Source organism: Nothoprocta perdicaria, unplaced genomic scaffold (genome assembly GCF_003342845.1).
Source record: "Nothoprocta perdicaria isolate Ctin4 unplaced genomic scaffold, notPer1 scaffold_64, whole genome shotgun sequence".
NCBI lineage: Eukaryota > Metazoa > Chordata > Aves > Tinamiformes > Tinamidae > Nothoprocta > Nothoprocta perdicaria.
Window position 1 is genome coordinate 663,065 of NW_020455910.1, and position 25,672 is coordinate 688,736.

Below are 25,672 nucleotides of genomic sequence, written 5' to 3' on the forward strand. Positions count from 1 at the left end.
ACAGCACGACCCAGGAGAGATGACTGATTGCACTAAGTTTGGGAGCTGCTTTACCAAGAATCAGAGGGATTCCTCCTACTCTGGGGGTCATCTTCAATGTAGCAGTGGACTTCATTAAACTTTCTTTTATTCAGTAACTCTTCGAGATGAAAAGAGCCATAAATGTGGATGCATAAAGAGGCAAAGAGCCAGATAAAATGTAGTTCTCCAGAATGTTCACATTCACTTGATCTGCCAAACAAAGAAAACTGGTCCCACGTATTGATCCTTGCAGGAGTTCTGCATTTGGTGTCATCGTGAGTTAACATTTGCCAAAACTGATATTTTTATTAATGGCTGCTGCTGAAGATTATAGACAGTATTTGTCTTGTGACTGAATAACATTAGCTAGAAAACTAAGGACAAAACCACGGGAGCTTGTTTTTGCATGTTTGCATCCTCAGTTCATAATAATATCCTTCTGGGCTTTGGGAGCTACAAAGGTCGCTTCTTCCCAACCCAAAGGTCATTTATTCTCTTGATGAAATAAACAGTCATTTTGCCAGATTAAGAACTTCAGACTGATCCTTTGCATCCTCTTGATGGCTCTTCTTTTTATTTTTCTCTTTGTATCTCATGTGAAAAAACACACCCCCTAAAATGGCACCTGAAAAACAGAGGAAGCAGAGGGTCAGTAGAGAGCAGAGGAAAGTTCCTGAAAACATATTGTATCAAAGAACCTGACACACTGCAATTGTCATACTGCTTCGTCTTGAATAAAAACAAATGGCTTTATATATGCACAGTAATACATACATCTACAAACATACATTTAATACTATAAAATCATTGTCACTATGCTATACTGTATGTAAACTTATTGCCTGTTTACTGGTGTTGGATTTTCGTTCAATTTAAACATATCCTTGTTCCATACAGCTGTAAAGTATATAGAAGTGTTCAGCTACTCCATCTCCCCTATACATTTGTATGAATATTTGTTCTGTTTGCTAGTTCCTTATTTCACATTCATTTTTGCAGTGCCTCAGTGCATGAAGCAGCATGCCTAATTTGGGAAAAACACCTTACAAGAGAGGAGGGGTTTGTTTCAATAAAAATGTATAGCATGCTGGACTGTTTGAGGATTTAGAATTGTTTTTATTTTGCTGTGTTTTGCTTCTCTGCACTTATGCTCTTGTTTTTCTTGAAGAGAAGAGGCTCACAGATGCCGTGCTCTGAAAAGGGAAAGGACTGAAGTCTGAGACAGCCCGTAGCTCATGCAGGAGTCCACTGTCTTCTTGGTCTCTAGGAAATGGCTGGGTTTATGGTCATATCTTCTGCATTTCAAAGTCAAAGCATATAACCTTGCAAGCTTTTACAAAGTCTTTCTATTTTTTTTTCTACTCTTTTTTTTTTCCCTTGCCCATCTCTAATCCATGTTGACTCCACCTGAGAGGCTATCATCTGACTTTGACTTTAAAGTGGAAAAGCTTTCTCTTGAAAACGTACATTCATTTTAGGAATTCTTTTTAAAGGTCTTTATGAGTTACATACACTTCTTTAAAAAAAAAAAAAGTTATGAACCAGTAGCAACTTTTACTACTTCCTGCAAAGGTAGCCAGCACTCTTGCAATGAAAGGGTCTTCAGTTATTTATCCAACAAAATTTCCCTTGTATATCATGTCACACACTGATCACTTGATCAGACCAGGGTATCACAAAGAAACAAGATGTCAGATACATGAACAGAAGTCATGAAGATGCAGTATGGGGGGGTTCCTTTCTCAACTGCATGGTCTGAGTAGGGCTTCTTCCATTTCAGATTTCCTTGGAATAAGAACTTTTTCTTTTTTTATCTTCAAAAGACAAACWCATATGCATCACATATGCATCAGCCCTTTCCCTTGCTGAAGGGATTGGTGAGTTACACAATAGTCAGCAGAGAGTGTTAGTTTTGTCTTTTTAGGCACTTGTTCTCAGGGGCTCTTTCCCTTTTCTTTTAGAAATGAAGTAATTGTTACTTACATAAATTTGGGGGAGTTTTCCCTGTTATCCTCTAATTTAATTTGCCTCTTTTGAATATGATGTCTGTAATGTATTTAATTCCCCTTCTTTGAWTTTCTGCATGGATCTCCCACACTCCTTCCCCTCTTCACAGCTGACTCGCAGCCTCCCAGTTGCTTGTGACCATCACATTCAAACTCACATGGGATTGTGCACTAAATTCTTCCTGCTATTAGCTTCTAGGGAACTGGATCCCATCAACAGTCATCCCGACTGCTTTGCTCTCACATTTATAAAAAGAATGCCAAACAAGATTTTGTCTTGTTTTGGAAAAAGTATTAAGCTATTTGTCAAAGTTGCATCAGCTCTTGCCTATAAGAATATAATTCTGTTCATTATCACTTAGCAAAATCCTGCTTTGTTCGTATAAATGCCAGTTTCCCACAGCTCAAAGCAGTTCCCTCACCAGAAAACAGAAACTTAAGATGCTAAAGTAGATGAGTAAAATTGTAATTTCTGAGCTATGTTTAGGAACTGTATGGAAGTTTACAGATGGCAAACAACAAAACATCCCTGGACCCTTCACTATTTTCACTATAATCTGAAAGCCAAAAACAGGACTCTAATCTATTCCCTGGCAAGCAAAAGGGTGCAGGTATCAACAGAAAGGTTACTACTACAATTGCAACCTTTTCATAGACTCATGGAAGAGTTGAGGCTAGAAGGGGCCTCTGAAGATCATCTAGTCCAAATCCTCGCTCAAAGCAGGGTCAGCCAGAGCAGGTTGTTCGGTTCTTTCCAGACAGGTTTTGAATATCTCCAAGGATGGAGATTCCACAGTCTGCCTAAGTAACCTGTTCCCATGCTTGGCCACTCTCACCATAAACACTTTTCCTTTTGTTTAAATGGAATACCTGCTTGTGCACATTGCCTCTTGTCCTGCCACTGGGCAAACACTGGGAAGAATCTGTCTCCATCCTCTTTCCTCCACCCATTAGGTATTTATACACCCTTTAGGTATTTATACACTGATCAGATATCCCCTTCACCACTCCAGGGTGAACAGTCCTAGCTCTCTCAGCTTTTCCTCGTATACCAGATGCTCCAATCTCTTAGCTATCTTTGCAGTCCTTTGCTGGGCTCCATCTAGTATGTCCATGTCTCTCTTGCACTGACAAGTCCAGCACTGGACCAAGCACTTCAGGAACTGAAGGAGAAGACAGGGAAGTGCAGAGGGGAAGGACAACATCCCCTGACCTGCTGGAGATGCTCAGCCTAATGCAGCCCAGGAGCCCTTTTTTTGCCACAAGGACATGTTGCTGGCTCATGGTCTACCTGTTGTCCACCCTCACTCCTAGAGCCTTTTCTTAAAAGCTGCTCTCCAGCCAGTAGTAGTACACGAGATTATTCCTCTTGAAATGCAGGACTTTGCATCTCCTCTTGTTGAGCTGTKTAAGACTCCTGTTGGCCCATCTCTCAACGGCAGCACAACCATCTGGCATATCAATCACTCCTGCAAGTTTTGTATCATCTGCAAACTTGTTAGGGTGCACTCTTCTCCCTAGTAATAGCTATTTGCAGTGGTAGTTCATGTGCATGCAGATATAAAGTCCAGAAAAGTCACCTCTGGATCAGAAACTTAAATCATCACAGTGATCACAGGGCTTGAACATAATGAGATCTTCCACCTTTTCACTTACTCTGTGACATTCATCATGTCTCTTCACTGCAGGAGTAAATCATTTTCATAAGAGCAGCAGCACTGTCATACTTGGTAGGACTAGCCTCATATCAACCAAGAGAAAGTCACTTACCAATGACGAGCAATACCCCAAGAAGAATCCCAATTGCTTGGCCTGCACTTGGCCTGGAGTGCTCACGTTGGACTTCTATAAAGCATGACTTTTCACTTGAACACCTGCACATGTTTACTGCAAAAAGAAATACCATAAAACTAATGAGAATTTTAACAGCTCTCTTTCACTATTCATATATATTGCTTTTCTCTTGAAATGATCAGTTGTGCATATTATACTGCACATGCTATACCTTCAAGATTTATTTCTGCTTCCAAAGGTGGTCTTCCATTGTCATTAATTATTATTGGAACATTATAGACCTTCTCTTCAAAGTTAGTATGTCTTGGAGAAAGGTAAGCATGAGTACCTGGTAAGTAGGAAATGGGACATTTGTGTCAGCACAAGGAAGACATTTAGCTAGACATTCACATCAGCTGCAGTGCTCTATGACTGAGGTCTTGTTTCTTAAGGCTGCTTTGCACATTCTTGTAGTTCCCCTTTTTCTTCACACACACCCTGTACAGGTCTCACTGGTTTTCAGACACCAAATCAGAAGGAACCATATGGCATGGAACTATAGCAACATTTTCATGGTATATTTTTATGGAACTACTACTTATCATTAGGCTACAGTATCACTACTGCCTTGTACTCGTCAGCTCAGAACTCTTTATTTTATATGTGAACTTAGGAGGGTTTTTTTGTTTTTTTTTAATGTGCATTATGTTATGTGTATCTACACCAAATTTAATATACCCTTTCATTGTTCAGCCTCCCAATCTCTCAAAGACCATCTGCAATTCTTCACACTTGGTTCCTTCTCAAATAATTTGTATCATCAGTGAACTTCRTCTCCTAACTAGGCCCCACATCTATTACGGATATATAGAACATCTCAGGTCCTGGAGAAGACTGCTGCAGAAAACCTACTTGTGAACTCCCTCCACTGCAAGAACTGACTGTTTATTCCAGCTTCCACATTTTAAATGATTGTTCAAAATCCTTTATTTTTGCATAACATCAACACTGCTTTCTTTTTAAGGTCTTCCATCAAAAGTTTTTTGGGAATGCAAGCAAGACTCTATCACGACTACAGACCTTTTTCTGGCTCCTTTCAAAACACTCCAGTCAGGTTGTGTGGACTTACCTTGGAAGAGGAAATGTCTGTAACTGACAATTTGCAAACTTCTCTATTTCTTTATAAGAAGTAACTTATATTCACTGAGGCACACGTTTCTCTTTTCCTAATTGCTACTGAAATTTTAGCATGCCTATATGCTAAAAGACATTGCTCAAAAAAAAGATTTAGGTGTTCACATAAACACATACCAAAATGCATGTAAATGCTTAACAACCTATTTTTTTCTGCATTAAATATTGGACATAGACTACTAAGAATAAAAAGGAATTCAGTATTTCTTCATATTTCCCAAAGTATTTTGAGACTGACATATGCATACAAGAACAGGTTTATCAACTTACTGTTGAYTTTTGAGATTTCCCAATTATTTCTTGTATTCATATCATCCTTAAGAGAAAAGATAAACGTTGAATAAAACCTCTGTTCATCATCATCAGTAGCCTGAATCAGTGTTCTCTCTCCTCCAGCGAGTGGGTAGCAGAAGAATGGAGAATAATTCATAGCTAAGCGCGGAGGATTGTCATTCACGTCCTTTAAGTTTATTATGAAGGTTGCTTTGGATTTTTGAGCTACATTATCTGTAAAATTTAATAGGATAGAGTTATACATCACATCTTGGACCTGCAGTTGGGACTGCTGTATTTGTTCCATCTGGAGGTCCTGAGGGATTCATGATATCTACTATCACTTATAAAATAATAGTGTTTATTTGATCCCAACTCTTGGTAACTACAGAACACTAGCAAATGSAAGGAGACAGCTAGACCATCGTTTCTGGTAAGCAATCATATTCAAGGTCAGAGCATTTTCTCTTTTAAGCATGAAACTCCAAATCCTCCCCTTCTCCCTTCTATAAGCAGGAAATGTGAGTCAGTGTTCTGCCTCATGCCCAGGAAAAGGGTCCCAAGAACTTCCTTTTCATTTCTTTTGCCCATTCCCACAAGGATGACCCCACTCTAGCTAAGTGTTTGAGGAAGCATTCCTTTTTCCTGACATACAGTAATTTTGTCTTTACATATATCCAGAAAGCCATGACCAACATTACTGGTTATCTGTGTTTAATAATGGAAATCTAGATTTGTTCCTTATTTAATAATCTGTTCCTTATTCAATCAGATACAGCTCATCTTTTTTAACCTCTCTTTGGTAAAAGTCCTCTTCAGATGGACTACTTGAAAGATCCCAATGTTTGCAACTATGAATTCTAACATGTTTCAAACTAATGAGGTGGTGGGGAGGTTATTAATAAAATGAAATTTTACACAGATTACAACTTACTTTCCACATGTGTTTTCAGGAAACTAAAATATACATGARGAGTTAAAAACTTTAAAAGTGAAAAATATAGTAGACAATATTAATATTGAAGTCACTGAAGAAATTATATCTCTGTATGCTGTGCTGCTCAAACAAATATACTGGCATATGATAGCTAACTTCATACTACCTGTTAATATCAAGATTTCTTTTACAAGAGGTAAATGCTTAAGTAAAAATCCTTCTAAAGATACCTCAAAATTTTCTAAAATTCATGTGACTATGGTATTACATCAGATGCACCTGATGACCCCAGCCCTGGAGAAAATTTTGTGTAATTCATGCTCCTGTGTTTTTAAAAGTTCAGTTTTGGTGGCCCTGTCTTCATGAAGCAAGTATGGTGTTGCACGAAGCACTGCAGTTGCTCATAAGGCAGCAAGTGCAGGGAATCCCACTGTCTATACATAAATACCATGTGTATACATAGTCCTTTCCTTGCTTACTTGTCTCCGATGCAACAACCCGAACTTCATATGCTTGTGTTTGTTCTCGGTCCACCAGGGAGGCAGTGTATATCTTCCCAGTGGATGAATCAATCCTCAGCCATTTCTTCACATCTCCTTCTAAGGAGTATCTTTGGAAACGAAAAGAAAAGAAAATCACATATTTTATTCCAAATCAGGAAAAAAAAAATCTCTGGATCAAACAATTACTTCTTCATTCGTTACAGGCAAATGGCTTGATTACTATTGTGCTCAAAGACAGCAGTCTTGGAAAAGTCCTGATGTTACACCTAGGCAGCAGATACAGAGGAATGGAAGCCAAAGCATTGTTTCTGATGCGGATTAATTCAGAGAACAAAAAGTAAGAACAGAACCCTAGGAATGTCACTGCTGCTCCAAAGAAGCAGAATCTTCTGCATATCACAACTCTGCCTTACTCCTAACTAGGGAACTCCAAGCTTCCAGCTAGGAGTGTCCAGTGTCCTAACTCAAGTGTCCCTCCCTCAACATCACATCGCCCGTGTCTTGGGTTGAGTGCTGGTATAAGGTGCAGACTAACCAAGGTACAGCCAAGGGACCTTTGCTGGACAGCTAAGGGACGAGGACCTTGAGATATATTGCAGTGGTCATCTGCTGCCTGTCTTGATGCAGCCTATAATTACAGTAGGAGCAGCCAACACACTGGGTCTTTTAAACTTTTGCCACATCATTGCCTTTATATTACTCTCAAAACACAAGGTCTCAGGGTATTCACATATACAGATTTCATAATGAACATACAACCAAGTTAAAATGCAGACACTGGGCATATGCAACCTTTTAATTCAATACTTTCATTCTTTGAGTACACGTTGCATTAAAAACAGCATGCTAACATGCATATGTGATGGAGAGCGACARAAATGATTAAGGGACTGGAACATCTCTTGTATGAGGAGCGACTGAGTGAGTTCAGGCTGTTCAGCTTGGAGAAGAGAAGACTGAGAGGGGATCTGATTAACATGTATAAATACATGAAGGAGGAATGTAGGGAGGAAGGGGACAAGCTCTTCTCAGTGGTGGCCAGTGACAGGACAAGGAGTAATGGGTACAAGTTGAAACACAGGCAGTTCCATTTCCATGTGAGGAGGAACTTCTTCACTGKGAGGGTGACAGAGCCCTGGCACAGGCTGCCCAGGGAGGCTGTGGAGTCTCCTTCTCTGGAGGTCTTCAAATTCTACCTGGATGCCGCCCTGTGCCCCGTGCTCTGGGTGTCCCAGCTGGAGCAGGGGGTTGGACTAGATGATCTCTAGAGGTCCCTTCCAATCTCAACCATTCTGTGATTCTGTGATATGTCTTCTATTTGTATACTATATATTTTAACCTATTTTTTTAGCTGAAATGTGGTTTATGTAAACATGAATTCCTGTCAGCTGTTCCTGTCATCATCCCTCAGAGCTTATGGACTATGTGACTCACTTTCAACCAAACTTGACAGACAGCCAAACATGCTAAGTTCCCAAAATTTAGGGGAAAATAAAGAACCAGATGAACTCCCCCTTGGGAAAAAAAATTCTCCTAAGAGTCAGACCCTGCAACTCCATTAACTACTTCGTGTTTTGTTGAAGTTTAGTTAGATTTCAAGGACTGTTTAATATGGTTTGGATTGACTTTTTCAGCATTCCAGATGAGAATCATGCAGCAAGAACCACAAATAATTTTTGTATCTGTCACTAGTGTAAAGGTTCACGCATACCATGCAGCAGAGCGTGATGCACAGATCATGGCCTGGCAGAGTCTCAAGGTGATTTTACCATAGGATACAGCACTGAACAACCTGGAGGCACCAGCTTAATACTTCTGACATCCCACTCATGGCTGTACGAGTTAAGTTGCCAGTATAYCCTGGCATCCACACTAGAAACAGGCCTTTACTCTCTGATAATTATGTAGAGAAGACTCAATTTAAAGAAAACGAATGAATTATCAAATAAAGACTTGAGCTTCTCTCTAAGTGGTGTGTGCTCTGCTGGATGCCAAACCCCGTGTTGTTACGTGTGCAACACGAAAAGGAGCTGTGGTCCTACTGGTTCTTAGGAGAATTCTGTACGTACCTCATTCATCGTTAAAGGTATTTGGTAGCATAGATGTGGGAACTCTGCTATTTTCAAATCAGATCTACTTTTTGGCTGGAGATATATACTGTTTTTTTTTTCCACTTTTAGTTTCTTGCTCCAAGAAGTCCAACTAGGTGGTGCTTGTTCTAATATATGAAGATGATTGGGAAACCACTTTCCAGCAGTTACCTTAAGGTAGGTTCAAGGTCACCTCTGAACTAAACCTACCACTTTGTACTACTAGAAAAGAAATAGACAGCTCTATAAAAACGTATTTTCTATTCCTGTATGCTAAATACCAGGTATGTTCTTCTTGTATGATAAAAAAATTCTAAGCCCTATCTCCTCTTAAGATTTTAACTGGGTATCCATAGAGTGAGGCCTGTACTAACAGAGGTAATTATCCTCCCACTATATCCTGAATATAAGCAATAAATCACAGTCTTTTTTTTTTACCGTACAGTATCCCCCTCAGGATCAAAGGCTTCCACTGTTGCGAGCAGGGTATTGACAGGAATATTTTCAAATGCTTCTGTTATGTAAGCTTCTTGGCTGAAAACAGGTGCTTCATCCACATTGCTTAGAAAAATTTTGAAGACTGTAATGGAGCTTGAGTTATACAGCACTCCTGTCACCAGAGGTTCAGGGTTTGTGGCCTGGATCAGCAGGTGGTACACTGGAGTTGTTTCAAAATCAAGAGCCTGGAAAAATCAGGAAAAAAAATACTTTAAAGAGTTGTCCCACTGTTTGTCTTAGCAAATCCTAGAAAAACAGAGGAACTTCTCATTTTGGCACCCTTARCCCACCCGTCAGTGTGTGACCCACAGTGAGGAGGTTAGAGTGCCCTCAGCACTGGTCCTGAACCAAAAAAGAGAGTTCCCCCGCACTCCCCAGGAAGCCGAAAGACACAAAGACAAAATCCTCCTCTTCCCAAAGAAGAGACTGTATCTCAAATATAGACGAAACAAGGGCAACCTGGGAGCAGAAYGACACTGGGAAAATGAATTTAAATGAAATCACATGCTCATTCACAGCCTTCCTCAGCAATTGCATTTCCAAATAATGATGCCACCTGCCTGACCATGTTCAATAAGTATATCTTGTTTATAGCAATAGTCATGACTTGCATGACTTCTGGTTGACAAGTCATATGAGGGTGCAAAACACCATGGAGTATTCCACAAATGCGACCTCAGGAAAGATGTTATCCTGGGTTCAGCACATCTGCCAGCCTGCCCGTGGCCTGGCTGGCTGCAGGTGAACTCCACACAAACAGTATGTCATTACTTGGAAAATAAATTACATTTTTTTCCAGGCMCCTAATTACAAGCATCTTTGAGAAAGTTAATTCCGAAGGGAGAACACCTCTGGTACTGAAATTCATGGACACAACAGGAAATGATTCTGGCATTTCTGATTACAACACTCAGAATGTGTGTTTTATCATTCACCACAGCACTCACTAACCTCAGCTTTATCTCCATTAATGTTTGCCTCAACAGGGACAAACTGCTTTTTTGTTCTGATGCAGAGGWAAGTCAGTGACCTGCATCTCCCACTACAAAGGCACCAAGGTCCCAGAGCACCACCAAGGAGGAAGATCTGCARAGTGACTGTTCCTCACTGTGACCATGTGGCTTAGCTGGCTTTCTGTTTTCAAGAGCCGTGAAATCACTCAAATAATGCATTTTTTCCCATTATTCGTAAAGATCTGTGTCATTGGCCAGCTGCCAGACCACAGGACAGCAGCAGAGCTGGCAGAGGGCAAACAGTTGATGGGRAAGGCAGGACAGCAGGTGTGCCTGGACATAGTGCAGACACATGGACCCAAGTATGGGACCTTCCACCACCTACAACAGCTTACAGGTGACCACCGATCCACCTGTCTACAAACAATCACCAGTACAGCCACTATAAATGACAAATGAAATCAAATGGAAGAACAGAGATGAAAAGAATAAACCCATCTCTTCACCTTGTTAATCTTGATGAATCCTCGGTTTGTTTCGGGATCCGTCTCTATGATGAATGTTTTGTTTGGATCTCCTTCCTTAATCTCGTAAACAATGTAAGAACTCCCCGTGAGAGGCTCATCTGCATCAGTAGCTTGAATTTCAAGTATCACTGTTCCTAYTGCGAGATCTTCAGCAAGAGTCACATTCCCATACTAAGGAGAGAGAGAGGTCACTGAAACACAACACACCAAGCACCATCCAAGGATAAGGACTTCAGCACTACAACAGGCTTGTGACCCACATGCACGAAGGTATCTCCACCCACAGCAGTCCTGTGAGGTGGGGAAGCATCAGCTCCATTTCACAGCACAGGTAGTTAACTAGGTTAGGGAGAGAGGTACAAAAGCATTAGAGAAGTGCCTGACAGCAGGAGAGCTGAGGATCCTCGTTGCAAAATGAGGACTGCAAACCAGGCACTACAATTTTTGCAAACTGTTATCTCCCCCTTTTCCAAATCGCCTGCTGGTTATCAGCTGTGCATTTAGCAAAGGTGAAGAGATCTCTGTCTGAGCAAGCTACTAGCATGGCTGCAATACCAGGCAGATTGGAGCAGCTTTTAACCTCTTCTAATAAAATCTTTCCATTTATATACAATATTTAAATATTCCACAGTGGTAGCAACAGCACCTAGGTCTCTTCTGTGCCTGTTAGCAAATCCTAGAAAAAAAAACTAGAAAAACCCTAGCCACTGAGACAGTTAAATATTTAATTGTTCCATGTGGCATAAGCCTCTGTCATTCTGGTGGTGCCGCTCCATTTGCACTGATRTGTGCCCTGACCAAGCAGTTTGATTGAGATCATGTCCTGCCCACCTCTAGCTGGGAAGGTGGGCAGCCTGCTACAAGGGCTGACAGTCTGCACATGCTGAAGTTCCCATCAAGTCAATAGAGAGTTGGTCAAAGCAGTCAGCCAGGCCAACAAACACTTCAGCTTCCCCAGAAGAGGACACCAACATACTCGATTCGCAAGACATTATACCTGACTCCACTGCTGGCATTGCCTACAAGTAYATGGGAGCTCAGACCCCCAGTAGAAGTGATTGTGTCTGGAGTGGGAGTCTGCTTCAGCTTTCTTAGGTAATGATGAAATCCTTGGGACCTGCTATACCCATTGTAGTGTCTGATGGGCCAACTAGCAGAAATCACTGAAGGCCTTAAGGTCTCTCTGCCAAACTTCAACACCTCCCTCAAAGCAAGATGCAACAGCCTGAAACTCTCACCAGGGCCAGCAGGCACATATCTGGCCAAGGATTGGATCACTGCTTTGTTTAAAGAAAATAGCCAGGTCGATTATTCATTCAGCTAGAAACACATTTCTCTTTCTTGGATACATTAATACTGTGTTTGGAAGGGAACTTGGAAGAAGCTACATTAGGTTTTTGGTTCCTTTTTTGTTTATTTGTTTTTCCCTAATCAGACACTTTAATTGATTATAAAGTTTTGTTTGGTTTTGTTTTCCCCTCTAGAATTTACATTTCTGGAATAAACTGCTTTAATAGAACTATTTATTTCTTTATATATATCTTTCCACTGGGCAAATCAATGAAGTTTACTAGAGATATGAGAATACTCACATCTGATTTTTCAAAGATGGGAATCTGATCGTTGATGTCAATGACATGTATTTGCACATCACAGATTGTTTGGAATACTGCACAGAAAAAGAACAAAACAGTATCAAAGCAAGTCTCCTGCAGAAAAAACAACTTTGCTGTTGAAGGGCTCACCATGTAGGGAGCCAAATCACTTCGTCCGAGCAGAGCCTTTCTGTTGTAAGGAAATGAATTTCAATAATCTGTAGTCAACGAGAAATTCATTTCTCTCTCTTCTTTTTCCTTTTCCTAGTTATTCATTCCCTAATTTCCACCATTTCTTCTGATTTCCCTGTTATTTTTCATTATACCCTTTTACTAAGGAGAGAATAACTTTGAATTGTCCAGAGCTTCCTTCTGAGGATGCTATGGGAGATAGTGTCAAAAGCCTTGCTGAAGTCCAGGTAGACAACATCTCCCATCATCCATTCAGCCAGTCCTCCCATCATAGAAGGCTATCAGGTTCATCAAACACAACTTTCCCTTGGTGAATCCATGCTGACTACTCCTGATCACCTTCCTTTCATTCACGTGTCTAGAGATACTCTCTAGGATGAGCTGCTCCATCACCTTTCCAGGGACAGAGGTGAGGCTGACTGGTCTGTAGTTTCCTGGCATCTCCCTCTTGCCCTTTTTGAAGACTGCAGTGACGTTGGTTTCTTTCAGTCCCCTGGCACCTCCTCTGCTCTCCAGACCTCTCAAAGATGATGGAGAGGCTGAGCAACAACCCCCACCAGTTCCCTCAGCACTATTGGGTGCATCCCATCCGGGCCCATAGATTTATAGGTGGCCAGTTTGCCTAAGTAATCCCTAATCCAATCCTCCTCAACCAGCAGAAGGTCTTCCTCTCTCCTGGTTCTCTGGGTTCTCTATTTCTTGGGGACGAGCCTTAGCAGTAAAGACAGAAGCAAAGAAGGCATTTAGTAACTCTGCCTTCTCGGCATCCTCTGTCACCAAGGCACCCTCTTCACTCAGCAGCAGCCCAATGTTTTCCATAGTCTTCCTCTTGCTGCTCATCTATTTATAGAAGCCGTTCCTGTTGTCCCTGACATTTCTTGCTAATTCTAATTCCAAATGGGCCTTGGTCTTCCGAGCTGCATCCCTACCTTCTCTGACAATGTACCTACATTCTTCCCATGTGGCCTGGCCCTTCTTCCACATGATGTATGCTCTCTTTTTCTCATTAAGTTTACCCAACGGCTCCTTTCCCAGTCGCATAGGTCTCCCACCCCCTGCTCAACTTCTTTCTTGTAGGAATGCCCTGATCCTGAGCTTGGAGAAAGAACAAGAAGATCTCTAGAATAAATACAATTCCAGAGAAAAGCAGCTTTCAGTTCTGCTACTCTCTTTAATACATCCCTCAGGATTCCTATAATCCCTTGGACAATAAGTACTAGGGATGCCAGAGCGAACAATTTTTTTCCAATGTGCAACAGGCTCTACATACCTGTATCCTTCACCAGCACCTTCAAGGAGTAGTTTGAAGCAATCCGCTTGTTTAATGAACGGCTAATTAACTGCAATACTCCTGTGTCTTGCTGAATAAAGAACAGATTACTTGCAGGAACTGCAGGAAYCTGGCTCTCAATTTTGAACTGCAGACGGGAATTCAGGGTGTCTTTCTCATCCATATCCGTAGCAGACACAGTTCCAATATTACTTCCTGCAGGAGAGATTARAGTTACTCTGATAATGCCATAGTTCTCTCTCCCCATAGAGGCACACACTGATGACAGTGATAGCAATGCAAACAGCAGAGTCACAATAAAAATATGAGCAGCAAACACTATAATGGTCACAATCATTTTGAGCAGAAGTCAAAACAGATCACAGGAGATCACCTTAGCCTTGAGCACATAGAGAAGGATTTCAATAATGGTCTATTGAAGTTAAAAGGAATTATTCTGGAGGAGCAACTGGATACTYTGATATTATTTGACTGATATTAGTTAGTACAATATTCCTCCACTGATATGGAGGGATATTTTTCTTTTTACATTCTAAATGGTTGTACAAAACTCTAGTTGCAGTAAAGAATAATCTTATATTTTAAATGAAACAGATTTGGGGTTTTTTTTTTTTTCCTATACTAATTTGGGTTCTGTCACTCTTTGGYTGTTGAAATCTTTCCCACATGAATTATCAAAGTGAAAAAAAAAAACGGGCACTATTTGTATTAGAAAACTTTCCTCCAGGACAGCTAGATTTTACTATTTGGGATCAGAATTTTTAGCTTCATTTGCATCCACCTGTAAACAGTAACAAGGCCAAAATGATGTGCATAAAAGAGGAGAGCCTGTTTTCTTACCTACATCTTCATTCTCTTGGATTTCAAGGATAGTGAGAGCCTTCTGGCACACAGGGGGATTATCGTTTATGTCTTCAACAATAACATGAATCTGCAGAGGCTTGTCCACCAGTTCTCCCTCTTTGTCTTTGGCGACCACAAAGAATGAGTACTGCAATGAGAACTTTGCTATTAGATGTGTTGAATTTCCATAATGACAAGATTTTACATTTAAATGTATATAACTATGCAAGCCTTACATACCATAAAATATTCTTTCACACTGTTTACTTCCATGACATCTTACTGCTTAAGATCTGGATTCTCTAAAGAATTGAAATGACTCAAACACTTCAATGCCCTGTGAACTTAAGTCTTTCAAAACTTCAGGGTAGGGATATCTCATTTTTGCCTTTTCATAAGCAATTCTGTCACATATGAAGATGGGATTTCTCCAGCATAGCTGATCCCTGGGTTGTCTTTACCTAAATTTCCTCCAAGAGCAAGAAGGACCAGAGGGTTTTCTCTGACAGACCCTCAGATGAGGAACTCTGGAGTATCTTTGCAGAGTTAAACTCCTTTGAAAGATTAGCAAAATGCGCATGCACACACGTGGTTACAGCTTAGCCTGGCTCAGGAAGGACACTGGTGCTCTTGGCAGAGTGACCCGTAGGAAGGTCCTGTGAGGTAGAAACAAAGCTCCTGGGTCTYGGTCAGTGCATGGAGAGCCCTCGGCTTTCCTGACAGCAAGGTCATTTTTTATGTTTGTTTGCTCTTGCTGCTGTGGAGGGATCCCTGTGATCTATGTAATAGATCAGGAGGATTTGAAATGCCCAAAGCTCCTACTTTTGCCTACACCACAGCATAAATACCTTTAGTTCTGCCATAGTGAGCTCCACACTGTGCTCCATCTATGCAGTGGGCAGTGATAGCTACCAGACTGCAGATAAGTATTGAGAAGCAGCAAGCTGAAGACTGTTAACATCAAATTCAGCTGATGAATGTGCCTGCATATCTATTAAGCCATTCTTTTCCACACAGAAATGACAAGAAATCAAGCTTCTCTCTTTTTTTTTCCCCCCTGTCCTCTCTAGCTGGCTTGTATTTGCTCACCTATGAGTAATCACCTTCCTGGTACAGTCTCTCCCACCCATTAGGTTTTATATGTTTACTTACCGTATCCCTTTCTTCCCTGTCCAGTGGCTCAGTCACATAAATAATCCCGTTCTGATCAACAGAAAATGGGAGTCTGGGCAGCTTTTCTTTTTCTAAAAGCTCRTAACTTACATCTGGTTCATTTGAGTGCACCTAAAAACACAAAARTAAGTCAAAATGGGAAGTCAGAAATGTTGACTGAGGTTCAGCAACAATCACCTGTGGGCCACAAGCAGAAAAGATTGCTTTCCTGTTAGCTTCTCTTTAAGTCATGAAGAGCAAATTAGCAGGTTGGCAATGCTGGCAGCGGGCCTCAGGAAACCAGCTTCTAATCCACATCTGCTCACCAAACTGTCGTGGCAAACGCRCTTTACCTCCGTTTCTTCAGCTGTCTAAGATAAGCCCTAACACTTACCTTTGCATGAAACTTTTGTTTCATACAAATAAAAGGTGATAAGGAGGAAAGAAGCATTATTACTWTTTGAATGTCTTAACGCTGATTTATTCTGTCTTTTTAAAGCATCTATTCCTGCCTCTTGATTTTGATTTAGCTAACTTGCAGATGGGGCATAACAAAGCACATGTCGAGTACCTATTTGCACATATATGTATCCATGCTATTTACATGCTTTAATGTACATATTTGTGTGCACATTTTGCATGCTTTATTCATCAAAGTCTGCCGCAAAGGAGCTTTAGGTTTAAAAAGAAATGCAGTAAATATAAAGTCAAAYGTTTCTGAAAGGAAGTTTGACTGTAAATCGATATTTACTGCTGTATACATCACTTTTTTATTTTCRGAGTTATAGCCAAAATATTTTGCATTTGCACTATGAAGGTCAATGGTGAAAAATATGGGAATTCAGGAAACTAAAGTAGGGCATTTAAGTCCTTCTACTATATAAGGTGAAATGTTATCACACAGTGCTGGTGACAGCAGATGTCCCTGCAGTGTGCAGGGAAGTGATGACACCAGTGTAGCTGGTCCCCTTTCAGCCTCTTTTGTAGATGGAAGAAGGTAACCTCAAAATGACCTTAAGGAAGTTAACTCTTGATTCATCCAAGGTCTCTGGTGCTACAGCGAAGATGGGACTGCTGAGAAACCCATCAAGAGACAACCGCAGCAGATRCACAGAGGCACAGGACCACTATAGCAGGAAACCCTGCTCCTCCTCCCACAGAGCAGCACCCCGCTCGACAGAAGCTGCTCGTGGCTGTGCCCGCTCCAGGACACCTACACAAGAACACGTCCTCAGGAGAGGAAATGAGACCATACATTTGCTGTCTCAGGAAGTATCACCTATTACTGTCCTCCTGAATTTTTCCTCCACGTTAATACATTTAAAACTCAACTTAAAACACTAATCTAATTCAGCTGATGTGTCCTCACCTTTCCTTCTCCTATTGCCAAACAGTCCTGAAAAGTACCCCTTTTCATCCAGTCATTAGACTGTAACAAACTTGTCCAAAGGTTTCCTGTGTTCACATCATGTTTTCACACATGGGTTATGCCAACAGCCTCTCTAAACTGAAGGGCAGCACCTACTCAGTCTGATATTTATATTCACTTAGGCTGTATATCAGTCACATTCAAAGCATTACTTTCMTATTAAAGATGGATTAATGAGACCTCTAATCATCATTTCCAAAGGGTGACACATGGAACAGATTTCAGAGGTGCCAAACTTCCTTTTCACTCAGATCCAGGTCAGGCAGAGCTTTTGCAGAGTGCATTTTCACTTTTCACTGTGACAGGATGATTCAGTGCACTCAGGAGAYGCACCTGGGCACGGCTGAGCTCCAACCATCTCTGTTGCAGCTCCAGGCCCTACCTGTGTGATGTTGACAGGGTGTTCCTGGGTGGAGTTCTCTTGGATGTAGATGGTGGAGGGCGCCTTCCAGAGACTCTCCTTCACAACGATGAACACGTCAGTACTACTGGTGAAACCATTCGTTGATATCCCCGCCATGTCCTTCACACTGACCACAAGGATGAAGGAGTCCTGCTTTTTAGGATCTAAGTAGTAAGAGCCTTGAGAATGGAACAAAGAGTTGTAAGTGTAGTGAAACACAYTGTGGAGACTGTTCACCTACAGACACCTTTGACTCATTGTCTCAYGCATGTCCCTTGCTTCTGCCCCAAGCTCGCCCCTTAGATGGGCGCCTGTGCCCAGTCTCAGCAAGCTGTTTTCTGTGGCCTCTCTGGATGATGCAGCATTGCACCTCGTGGACGTAGCCACTCCACTGGCCCTGGCTAACCTCAGGAGACCTCTGTGGGCTCTGTTGTCATACAGAGGCATCATCRAGCAGCTTTCGTTCTTTTTCTTTAAGCAATTGCTAAGCCCAGCAAAAGAGCTTGATTATTTACATCATTTCAGTTTAAGTAGGATCACGTGGCTGGCCCAATTTGCTCCGTGTTTTTCATTCTCCTGCTTTTGGTTTTCTTGATTTCAAGGGATGGAATTAATCCTAAAATCTGACTGCGTATTATGGAGGGCAAGAGGATCTATATCACTTCTCATTGTACTTTCAGATACCAGCATCCAGCTCTGCTAAATTCTCTTGAATTTTTGATACACATGAACACACTGCCCCAAATCAGGGCAGCAGTGGAGCAGGTCCCACAGACTACCATTATTCAGAATTTGAAATCAGAACCATTGCCCCCATATTCCTGTGTACAGTCAGGAATTCAAGCTTATTTTCTGACAAACAAACAAGACCATTTTACATACCGGTTATACTTGGTGAGATTTCTCCAGTTACGTTATTGATCTGGAAAAGCATTTTTGGATAAGGGTTTGGAAAATGGTGGATAATGCTGTAAGTCAGCTGTGCATGAGGAGTTGAAGGGTCATCACGGTCGGTGGCATGGACAGACATGAAGGGCTTGCCTGTTCRGATTAGAGAAATGGCTGTCACAAGAGCAGACTAAAACTTCAACGTGAGGATCATTTCAGCAGAGCAGGGAAGGCAGATTGTGGGGAGCTGCTGCTTTATCCCAACAGTCACGGCACCCATGACAAGCAATGCTTGCRTGTGGAGATTACACTGCCTACGTGCCATCTTGCAGGTCACCCTTCCACTAGTCCTGGGCAGGAGGGTCTCACCAGAGGCACATGCAGAGGTGACAAAACTAACTCAGAAAGCTGTATGCCAAAGAGGGCCCGCATCAGAACTGTTATTTCTCATTCCTTTAGGCTACTGTGAAGTCCCTATACAAATTAGTTCTAGCAGAAGCAACTTCAAAAAATTACCTTGTAATTGGGCAGAGTTGTGATTAAAGAAACAATCACACAATCATACACTGCTAGGGCACAGCGAAAGATAATGGAAAAAAAAATACAGATCTATGGTAACATWTTTTTTTTTTTTTTTTTTTTTTTTTGCCTTTTGTTGAGCCAGGCAACATTTAAAACCTTTTTGACTTGGATAAAGTTGAAGGGTATGCTAAAAAAAAATCCAGTGTGGTTTTCTCACACCATGGAGCCTCACATGTTCATTCAATAGTGAAAGTCTCTTCTTGATTCCATGGTCACAGAGATAATAGTTAGCCAAGTTCTCTGCTGCACTTCTAGGATGTGGATCTTGTGCTGTTTTTCTGGATAGGATTACAGCAACCCATAACCAAAGATGGTCTGAGAAGTATCAGTCCAGTCACAATAAACTCATGCTTTGTAGCAGCACTGATATTTTATTTCACTTTTATTATTAACTATAATAATTATTATGACAATTACCTGGACGGGAATTCTGCCTCACTACTCCATTGTATTGTAGCTGATCAAACTCTGGTGGGTTGTCATTAACATCTTCAACAAGTATTAGAACTGTGTATGGACCTTTTACTCTCTGTCCATTTTCATCCAGACTTTCCACCTTGATTTGGAAAAACAAAGAAAAACAAAGAAATAGATAGATTTGAGCTTAAAGGACCCAAATCAGTCAAGATGCCAAATATCAAGTCATTCTTACTGTCATCCAGATCTGGGGAAAACCATCCTTGTGTGGCTCAATCCATAGGGACATTCACCACAGCAGTTCACTGAAAACAGTGAACTATTCATCACAGTATACAATGCAAACAGTACAAAATAATCTACTCCTGCTTTGGCTGGTATTTTTCAGAAGGCTATTTCTGACCTCCAGTTTCAGCAAACTACTTGGACTCTTGCATAGTTCAGACCTCATGCTTTTCTTTAAATAGAAATAAATACTTTCTAAAGAATGAGAAAACCCAACATGATATATAAAGGACTTGAGTGTACTACTGTAAATACCAACTACAAAAATAATCTGATCCAACACTTTGTTAGGAACAATTAATTCTTGTTGTGATCACATTTTTCTTCCAAATAGTGTGACTTCCCCTTTTTTCAGCCTTGTGTGATTTTAAGAGAACATACCATGCTCTGTAAGTATATACTATGTCACTAAGACTTTCTTTGCACAAAATAGATTAAATCATGATTGATCTTTCCTAAGCAAGCACCATTTTTCAGTTCTGTCATCACTCCTTACCTGTAAAGGATTTATAAATTTAGGGCTAATAACTCCTGGGGTTAGAAAATTTGTCCTCTATAGCATTACCAAGGGTGCTTTAGAGCTGGGCACGAGGAATCATTAAGCTTGAAGTACTGGGCATCTTTCTCTTTAGCAAGATAGCTAAGGTTTGCTAAAACATGATTGTGTACTCTGTCTTTTCAGATGCTGACCCCTTCATGATCATTTTCTTCACAGCTGATAGCATACCAGAAAAAATCAGTGCCAGTTTTCACACAGGCAGTACAGAGTCTGAAAAGGAGATCTCCCACTCATCACCAGCCTGCTCCCAACAGAGATCCCAGTGAAATGCTTATGAAAAGAAAATAGTAACAGGACAGGCACACAGTGATCTTTCCTCTAATAGCCTCCAACGTGTGCCAGACAGCTACTTTCTGCCAGAGGTTAGATCAGTGTCTGTCATTTAGTCACATTATTTGTCATTAAATAGATTATAATCTTCCTAAATAGATAATAATAATTTATTTTCACATTCCAACCGTGAGGTTCACCCCACCAGTCTTCAGTGATGGCAAGCCATCTCATTCATGATGCCAAATGTGTCACATCACTTCTAATCAAGTATTCTCCTTGTATTAGGACAATTACAGAACTGATTTTGGGACCATGGTAACTTCTGTTCTCAACAAATTTTTCTGTGCTTGAGAGTATGTTGTTCTAACTGCTTTCTTGTTCTAACTGCTCACAATCCACAGCCATTGTTAGGTTAAYATCAAAGTCTTCCAGAACTGTAAAATCATGCAACTTTGAACAAAACTCCTTATTAGAAATGAGAAATGTGGCTGTAAAATGGGAGGTAAGAAACAATTTGAAATATCAGCACAGTTTTCCACTCTATTCAAGTTTTACCAAAGAAAAGAAAACATGAATAACTTTCCCTTCTTGTATTTTTTAATGAGTTTTCACCTGCAGATTGTAACTGGTTTTGGTCTCCCAGTCCAGAGACCCATTGAGGTAGAGGACTCCCGTCTTTGGATCTATGTCCAGTATTCCATCTTTTTCCCCAGTCGCTCTTAAACTCACTGCAGGCGGCTCAACTGTGAACTAGAGAGAGGGGAAAAATCAGAGCAATCACCAACACCTTTTTCAAGAATAATTTAATGAATTTAATATTTCTGTGTTTTTTTTAATCTATTCCAAAAGCCTATTCTAAAAGCCTACTCAAGCAAAGCTGCCCTTTTCTGATCCTCAGCAGAGGAGTTTTCACATTATTTCCTGAATGCTGCAGGAAATCTGAGCTGTGGTTTCTCCTCCAAAGGAAATGTCTGCCTAAGACAGGGGTTTGTCTGAACACTGGAATGGAAAATAATGACACATATCCTCCAGTTGCCTGGGAGCTGGATCTGCCATTCCGTGGTTATGGTTTTGGGAAAGGAAGCTTAGAGCCTMAGGAAAACAGTAAAACTAGTTATATGGAAGCCCATTCTCTAGGCTTGCAGATTGTGATAATCCTGTTTTAGGATATCCTCTTAAAACGTACTTGAGAGAAGTGCATGTATTCTTCTGCATGAAGGTCCTGGAATTCTCAGATAGTGAAAACCAAAGTTCAATTCAGACAGTCTCTGGAGACTATCTCATGAACATGGATGGCAACACAGTCTACGAGATCAGTATGCAAAAAGTATGGGATTTTGGTTTGAGTGTCTTTGATCTGAGTGGATAGTGAGACRTTAATTACCTGGTATATGAGGCGCACTCCAGATCCTTCTGGAACAGAGAAAGTCATATCCTTCAGAGGTCCAGTTAGATGCAGGTTCCCAAAATTCTGGCACATAGCCTTTGAGAGAGGCAGGGTTGGAGGCAATCAGCTGAGGACTGTGTAGTGTTATCACACACAAAGAGTATTCCTCCCTCACAAAGCCTATCACAGATTATTCTGGTGCAGTGTAATGTAAAAGATACTTGCTGGCCTACACTGAGCCTCTCCTGGCTTTTCAATGCRTATCTATCTTAATTTGATTTCAAAACAAACATTTAGGTACTGCCCTTTTCTAAACCACTACATAATTTAAGGAGCCTCTGTCTTCAAGAACAAGGGCCTTCAAGAGCCAACACATGCACCAAAGAGTGGAAGGTGGACCGAGGAAACCCATAACAGCATTTCAGCATCACATGTTCCCAGTAGGACCAGCTAAAGCATTTCAGATCACATGTTCCCAGTAGGACCAGCCACATCACATCCAGGAGCTGTGCAATCCTGTGGCTCTAAGTATGTAAGGAGACCGAACAACCCCTGTGACTCAGGGAGGGGGAGGAACTGGAGGAACTGGACCCTTTGCAACTTCCTCAATAAGTCCACAAWTGGCCATGCACTATTTTGTGAGGGAAAATGCGGATGTTCCCTGCCCTCAGCTGCTCTGGCTACCTGAGTAAGGTGTTCAAGCCCTGTCCCTTCACATCAGCTGCTGCTAAGTGTAATCAATAGTCCAAGCAGAAATGTCCTGCTGATCTCTGGCTTCCATTTCATGGCAAAAATTACCTATAAAAACTCTCTCAGACTCTATTTTCTTCCCAATGGTTGACATTCAGTTCACATGGAGTTTCTGGCAAATTTTCATGAGTTTTAGAAACAATACCCTCCCTAGGTCTTGGAGAGTTCTGGACACTCTCTAATGCTCTTTCTGCACTAACATTTCAGAGCTACAAATCAAAAATAGCAAAACCAGGATCAGTCTCCCAGAGCAGCTTTTGTATACAAGACAATTCAGCCTGTGATTCAGATGAAACACCTATTACAAGAAGGCMACACCAATCCCCCTTAAACTCCTACTCTTCTCTCTCTGTTGCTGAGATCTTGCCAGTGCTGAGGAGCTGCCTACCAGAACGGGGGGCCCTGGCGTAGGGTTGAGCAGGTGAAACTCCCCAATGAGGCTCATTTTTCCAGGGAAATAAAAAAATGACTTTTATTCTGGTATACGAATTTGAAGTGTTGTTGTAGTGATACTAACCAGCCCATGTTCTCTGCCRCATGACTTTTCCCCTGAATTTGATCCTGTTGCTTGTGGGACAACTATTTGGCCTCTCACAGAAAAGGCACAGCTAACATATTACCAAGGGAAAACCTAATTCAGACTGTGACAGAAGCATGGCTAAATTCAGCATAATTTACCCTAAAGCACTGCTGTGTACGTGTCACAGATCGTGTTTGAATAACACCAGATCCTGCTTATTAATAGCCAGAGATTTTGCTCTCCTCGCCCACAAGGGTTTGCGACATTTTAGCAAACAGGAAAGCTGTAATATTGTGAGAAACAGAGAAAAGCTGTGGGGGAAGGGAAGGATACCGAGGGAACACTAATAACACTAGAAATACATTTTAAAAACCCATGTAATGTGCTTTATGGCTGCACTCTACTTTTCCCCAACAATTCACCCYAAGCCCCCAGCATAGCAGGACCCTGGCCCTGACCATTATTGCTGGTCCCGTGTCACACTAGTGGGCACAACCTGGATCTTGGAGACCTTCCCCAGGGCCGTTTAATGGGAACTTTTGCTCTATCATGTCTTACAGGGTACTGCCTGTCCAGGAAAGCACAAAGGCTGCCACTATAAAACCCAGCGGGTTCAAAGTGCAGCCTGTGAAGCAAGGAAGAGTAATCTCTTCCTGACAATTGAAATTACTTTATATGGACCATAAATATTTCAAAATGTATGTCGACAGTATGACTCACAACTCATGGGCCTGAAGGAGAAATGGGGCTTTCTCCTTGGGCCATACCCAGTTGAAATCTCTTCTGAAGCTGGCCACAGAGTGACCTCTAGGGACAGGTGCTTCTGGGGTCAATAAATTTGGGAAATGTGAAGCAATAACTAGATGTTCATTGATGCACATGAGGCCCACTTCCAGGACCTCCCTGTTTGGGGAGATTTTTTATTAGCTTTTCAATTAGACTCTTCTAAAAGCATTCTTAATATCAAATGTTAAGCAGAAGACAACTCTATAACCCTAGTAAATATCAATAAACACACCTAATTTAAAAGATCAAATCTGTAAATGGCATAATTGATATATTTCAACTCCAGAAAAATGCCTGGAAAYGGATTTACACAGAAAAAATAAGATAACTAAGAAACAAGCATGATTCAAATCATATAGCACTATMTATTACAGACTGCATATAGAATATATGTGGTACATTTATCTTAGAGTAGAATTTACTAGCCCATATTTATAATTATAATATGATTATAATTCAGAACTTAGTTCAAGGAAGACAAAAAAATGTCGTTGTTTAATGATCTGTTGTAGTATTTTCAACTCTTTACTAACGTGAAATTCATTTATTGGAAAATAGTAGTATTTAAGGAGGAACCACAAGAAGCAAAACAGACAGCTGYTTTCCTCCATTTTMTAAGCTTTTTTCTTTTTTTTTTTCCCCCTAAAGATTAGCACAACTTCTAAACTTTTGACCTGGATTGGGGATGTACATGCACAGCCAGTCCCCCCATTCTGCGTGCAGCCCACTGCCCATCAGGCATTCACACCAGAGATGCCTTTTTGGGGGGTTACGGCTTAGAGGTTCACTTGCAACTTGTGCCATTGGTGCCCAGGAAAATGAAAGCAAAGCTGTAACTCACCGAGTGAATGAGAAGCAGAAGCTGCAATCCACACAGTCTGCACATGCTGAAGGACATGTTGCTCCAGCTCCTGTGAAGAACAGGTAAGAGGCACATTGGTGCAGCAGAAATGACCCACGCAGCTGGGGGCAGAGGCTACAGGGAAGCTCCTCCAGGGCTACACCCTCCAGAGGAGCACAGCCTGGAGGGAACCGAGCTCCACCAGGAGAGCAGGGCAGCCTCCGGCCCCACAGGAGCTCACACATGCCATGGCAGCTTCATGGAGCTGACCAAAAGAGGCTAAAACTGGCCCAAACCATCAAATCATATAACCCTCCTCCTGGGCTGTCTGATGTCACGCAACCCCTATTTTCAATTCTGCTTTAGTGAAGGCAACACCACCACATTCGTGGGAAACACCGTAACCACAGGAAGGCCTTGCAGGGCTCATGCAGACAGTCCTGTTGTCAAGGTCAAAATGCAGGCGCTCAGTGCAATGTGCAGAGCGAGGGACCGAGGGGTCCCACCATATGCCACCTGCCTTGACAATGCCTGAACTTCCTTAAGGAACACCTCGAGCACAGAGAGCAGCTACTGAAGAACCACCGCTGGGCATCTTTTTTATTGATCAGGCAATTTTTGACATTACCGGACTCTTTCCATGAATGGGAGTCTGCTACACAGGGACTGAAAGGGATAAAATGGCGGTCCCTTGGAGCTAGAGC

General features: G+C 41.5%; 1 protein-coding gene across 1 annotated transcript; it reads right to left on the reverse strand.

Moving 5' to 3' along the window:
- Positions 1–209: 209 nt before the first annotated feature.
- On the reverse strand, positions 210–25,672 carry CDH17 (cadherin 17). Its single transcript, XM_026050026.1, has 18 exons — positions 25,597–25,672; positions 24,969–25,038; positions 22,069–22,167; positions 21,297–21,434; positions 19,568–19,706; positions 18,563–18,721; positions 17,660–17,859; positions 15,849–15,980; positions 14,694–14,844; positions 13,833–14,048; positions 12,368–12,444; positions 10,755–10,946; positions 9,236–9,480; positions 6,684–6,814; positions 5,265–5,501; positions 4,033–4,149; positions 3,798–3,914; positions 210–646 (listed from the first exon to the last, which is right to left on the reverse strand). Exons 1-18 carry the CDS (start codon positions 25,608–25,610, stop codon positions 534–536), a joined length of 2,547 nt encoding a protein of 848 aa, XP_025905811.1. The 5' UTR covers positions 25,611–25,672; the 3' UTR covers positions 210–533.